Source organism: Otolemur garnettii, unplaced genomic scaffold (assembly GCF_000181295.1).
Source record: "Otolemur garnettii isolate 467f Iridium unplaced genomic scaffold, OtoGar3 scaffold00003, whole genome shotgun sequence".
NCBI lineage: Eukaryota > Metazoa > Chordata > Mammalia > Primates > Galagidae > Otolemur > Otolemur garnettii.
This window is the reverse complement of record NW_003852398.1, coordinates 43631867-43636230: the sequence shown is the minus strand read 5'-3', so window position 1 is coordinate 43636230 and position 4364 is coordinate 43631867. Positions and strand designations below refer to the sequence as shown.

General features: G+C 44.4%; 1 protein-coding gene across 6 annotated transcripts in view; it reads right to left on the bottom strand.

The window, feature by feature from the left end:
• P4HA2 (prolyl 4-hydroxylase subunit alpha 2) overlaps window positions 1-4364 on the bottom strand; it is a 34645-nt gene that overhangs the window by 3790 nt on the left and 26491 nt on the right. For 5 of the 6 annotated variants that reach the window (XM_012808747.2, XM_012808757.2, XM_023516427.1 and 2 more), the window contains 2 exons: window positions 2302-2355; window positions 1621-1686 (listed from right to left, as the gene is read on the bottom strand). In XM_012808747.2, the coding sequence (XP_012664201.1) occupies window positions 1621-1686; window positions 2302-2355 (120 nt within the window). Of the gene's footprint in view, window positions 1-1620; window positions 1687-1735; window positions 1796-2301; window positions 2356-4364 lie in introns of all 6 variants that reach the window. The other variant, XM_012808753.2, reaches the window with a different exon arrangement.

The following is a 4364-nucleotide window of genomic DNA, read 5'->3' as shown; positions in this document are numbered from 1 at the left end:
CAGAACAGCCCCTTCCAGGAGGCATCTGAGTGGACAGGTGAGACACTGGATCTCCAGAGACTCCTCTGCTTTCCTCCAACGGTAAGCCCTTGAACAAAACAGAATCCAAGTTCCATAGCAGCAAGGCTACTGTCATGCCCACAGACTGCGTCTCAACTCATGCCCAAAGCACCTCTCCTTTCACATCCAGAATTCTCACTTCAAGTTTTTTGTCCATAATTTAATAAAAATTGGGGCTAAAAAATATTTCCACAGGACACATAACAGACAGACTGGAGGGTACTCAACAGACACATGGTATTATAATTAAAAAAAAAAAAACCTCTGATGACTTCTTATAGCCCTAGGGATAAAACCCAGACTCTGTTCGTAAACCCCAAGGCCTTGTCAGGCTCACTAGCATCTACTATCAGACATACGGACTTTTTTCTATTTTTCCAACATCCCAAGCTCCTTTTTTTTTTTTTTAAAGGCCTAGGCAAACTCTCTCCTCTGCCAGAAACTATGTTCCGCCAGCTAATTTCCACTCCATCTTCAAGTCTCAACTGACATGTTACTTCCCCAGGGAGGCCTCCTCTGAACGCCAAGACTGGGATACTTCTTCATAGCACCTGTCTCCATGACAACTAAATAATCATCTCTCCTGTTTAAAGTAAGTTTCCCATATTAGACTTAAGCACCACAAGAGAGAGCACATGTCCTTTACCAGCACATCCACAGCACAGTCCCCAGCACACAATAACCATACAATAAAAACTTAAAAGGAAAAAATGGACATGGCCCTATCTCTTAAGCTATCTGATAACCTCCGCACCTCTTTAGAGCTGGCTCTCTCAGAAGAGGGGAGAGGAAACCATTCCTCATGTGAAAGCTAAACCCAATGGCCTAGGGATGGAGCAGAGGCAGCAGGTGGGAATCAGGCCACCAAGCCTTGGGGAAAACATAGGCAGCTCTCATGAAGGAGAGCTAAGACTATCTCTTTGCTTTGATCCCAAGGAGGGAACCCTTCAGGGCACCCATCCCAAAAGTCCAGTCCCATCAAAAAGGAGCCAGAATATGCTACAGCATGGATGAAACTTGAGGACATATGTACCAGGTGCAAAAAGACAAGTACCCTGTGATTGTGCTGACATGAGTTTATACAATGTGAGTAATCAAAATCATAGAGACAGAAGGTAGAATGGTGGCTGCCAAGACCTGGGGGAGGGGAATCCGAGATTGCCATTAATGAATATAGCATTTCAGTTTTACAAGATAAAAAGAGATGGAGATAGGTGTTAGCGATGCTTGTACACTGTGAATGTATTTAATATCATTGAACTGTACACTTAAAAATGGTTAAGATGGTAAATTTTATGTCATGTGTATTTTACCACAGTTTTAAAAATTGGCAAAAATAAAGCAGAGCTAGGGATGTGAAAGTCCTGTTGTGGGGTGGAGATCACATGAATGGGAACAAAAGCCAACTCTGTCTTCTCCAGCCAAGAAGGGTGCCGAGGGCCAGAAAAACCTGGCCATAACTCAACAGCTGGTGGTCATTAGCCCTGATGGGGGTGGGATCTAAGATAGCTTTCTGGACCCAGAGTCCCCTTAGGGCCCATCAGCACATATCATACTCACGTAGTTTAAGAATGTGGCCACACGATTCCCCGTCCCTAAACGCTTGAAAGCATCTCGCTCATGGTTCTATAAAATTAAGTGAGAGTGAACAGGAGGTCCTGGATCCAATACTTACGTAGTTAAGAAATGTGGCTACCCTATTTCCCTCCGTTTTGAGGCCGCTGTCAAAAGGTCTCTGCAACAGACAACAACTTTCACCCAAGTTTGCAACCAACTTCACCCACCGCCCATTGGACTAGGGTAAAAAGGGTCCAGGGAAGGTAATAAGTATGTATTCCATAAATCAGCCTGTAACATGTGCCAAGACTGCAAAGGAAATACTAGCCAGGGCATGAGGTTGGCAGGGAAGAGGAAAGGGACCAGGAACAATTTTCACAAAGACTCAGCGAGGCCCTTTGCTTGAGAATCAAGGCAAAGAATGACAAGGTTAGGGCAGGGTTGGGAAGGCCCACATTTGCAAGGGAAAAAGCCAAGCTCCACTGGGCTCCACAGGCTCCTTGGTTCCAGACTTGGGCTTTGACAGTACCAAAGAGTTTCCTGGGGTGAGGTGGAAATCAGTATAGGACTAGGAAGGGGAAGGAGGTGTGGGGTGAGGGGGGCTGCTGATATGGAAGCTGAAGTGCTCCTAGAAGCTCTAGCCTCCTCAGGGCACTCAGAAAGCACCCACAATTTGTGCCTTACCCTGGAGAAGTCAAAGTGAGGCTCATACTGTCCTCCTACTCCATAATTAGCCACCTGGTGGAAGTAACAGAAATGGACCTTGTCAGCAGCATGACTAGCACCATAGCAGCCCGTCTCTTCAGGGAGATCATCTCTCCAGGCTTGAAAACAAGAACCCACAAGGGCAGCCTCTCTAACATGGAGGAAAACCGTGCCCTTCCAGGCAGAGCAAATATCAAAAACATGTCTATGCTGTGAGCAAAAGTAAGGCTACAGCATACATGAGGTTTCCCCAACAGAACAAGATGGGCAAACTGCAGAGAAGCTCTAGCCCTTCACTGGCACTCACTCAGACAGCAGCAGAGGTAGCCAGCCCTTCTTGAGGCAGGCCCCGGCCTGGGCCCTATTTTCTGGGGAGATAATAAGGTAACCCAGAGGAAAGTCAATAACATACTCAAGAGTGGGGGGTTCTTTAACACTAGTTTTGGAGCTACCAATGCCTGGAAGTGCCCTTGCCATTTCTGCCTGCATGAAGTATTTCTACATCCAAGTGAAGCAGGACATAGGGGGTGGCTGCCAGATGGCCAAGAATTGCCGCACTACCTCAGCACCCCCAGTGTGAGCCCCCACACATAGTAAGACCTGAGCCACCCCAGCTACAGCAACCATCAGGTATCATTAATTGGATTAGAAATTACAAATGCCTTTGTGAAAAGATTGTCTGCACAATGTAAAGTCCTAAATCACACTGATTATTTTAACTTCAGTAGATGGAGTGAGACACAAGGTTCAAGATGAAGTGCAGAATCTGATATGGAAACTAAGAGATCAAATGGCACCAGCAGTGTCATTCTGGGAACAGCAGGCTATTGTGTCTTCCTGGAACCACAGAAACCTCTGGGCTTTGCCGTTAGTTCTCAGAAAGTAGGTATTTTTTATATATTCTTTTTAGAAATTCTAACAATTAGGTAAGAAATGCTACAAAGTGGGCAATAACAGAGATCTCCAGAAATGTGAGAGAGAAAGGGAGGGTGGACTTCACAAGAGAGGAAATCCTTGTGAAGCACTTGTGTTGGAGCACAAGTGGTATTTGCCAAATGTGAAGAAGTGCCCAACTTGGGCAGTATGATTTTCAGTGTCTACAAAAATAAAAATTTTGATATAAAGGATCAGTGGATGAAAATACACTGTTGTCCCCTGCTTCAGGTTTCAAGGTTCCTAGACCAAAATTACTGGGAAATTCTGTCAATAGTGCAAAGAGGCCTGGTTCAGCAGGAGACCCTAAGGCTTGCAGCATATCTAAGGTACATCAAAGCTGACAAAGTGCTGTTACAAGCGCTTTTACAAATATAAATTTTCTTCATAAATTCTAGCAGAGAACTTGAAGAACATTTTAAACATGGCTGTGACTACCACACCCAAGCACTCAGGGAAATACAATCACTGCTTGTTGCTAGAGCTGCAAAGTATGACTACATTTTCTAATATTTCCATGTATTGGATGGATTGTTTAAACTTTCAGATCCCAGGTAGTGGAAGAAGCCACACCACTATAGCTGGCTCAACTTTTAATGGTTGGGAGAATTATGATCCTGATCCTGGTGCTAAAGCCATTGTACCTACACTCTTGAATACTGTCCCCAAGTAAGTACAAATGTCGTGGTAACATCTGGATTTGCAACAACAAGATTCACAGTCCAGGCATTCTGAAGTCCCCAGACTCACACCTTTAATAACAAGCAACTGTACATTGAAACTGATTCCTTTGAGAAGGTATTCATTTTGACCTTTAGACTTGTTACAAGAGTAGATTCAGTCATTTGAAAGACTTGTGTTTTTATGATGGTAAAGCCAAAATGAAAGCAAAAGGAAAAACAGTTAGAAATCACTTTTCTGGTGAGGCTGAGACATCTTCCAACCAGAAGCCTTCAATCTTAGAGAATCCTCCAGGTGTAGCTCCTGTTCCTCTATCAGACAGGCCCTCATCCAATTCACCAGAAAGCCTTAATTGCCCTTTTCTTCCAAATTGTCTATAGCTAACATATCGACTACAGCTGAAAGAGTACTGACAGATCCACCACCGG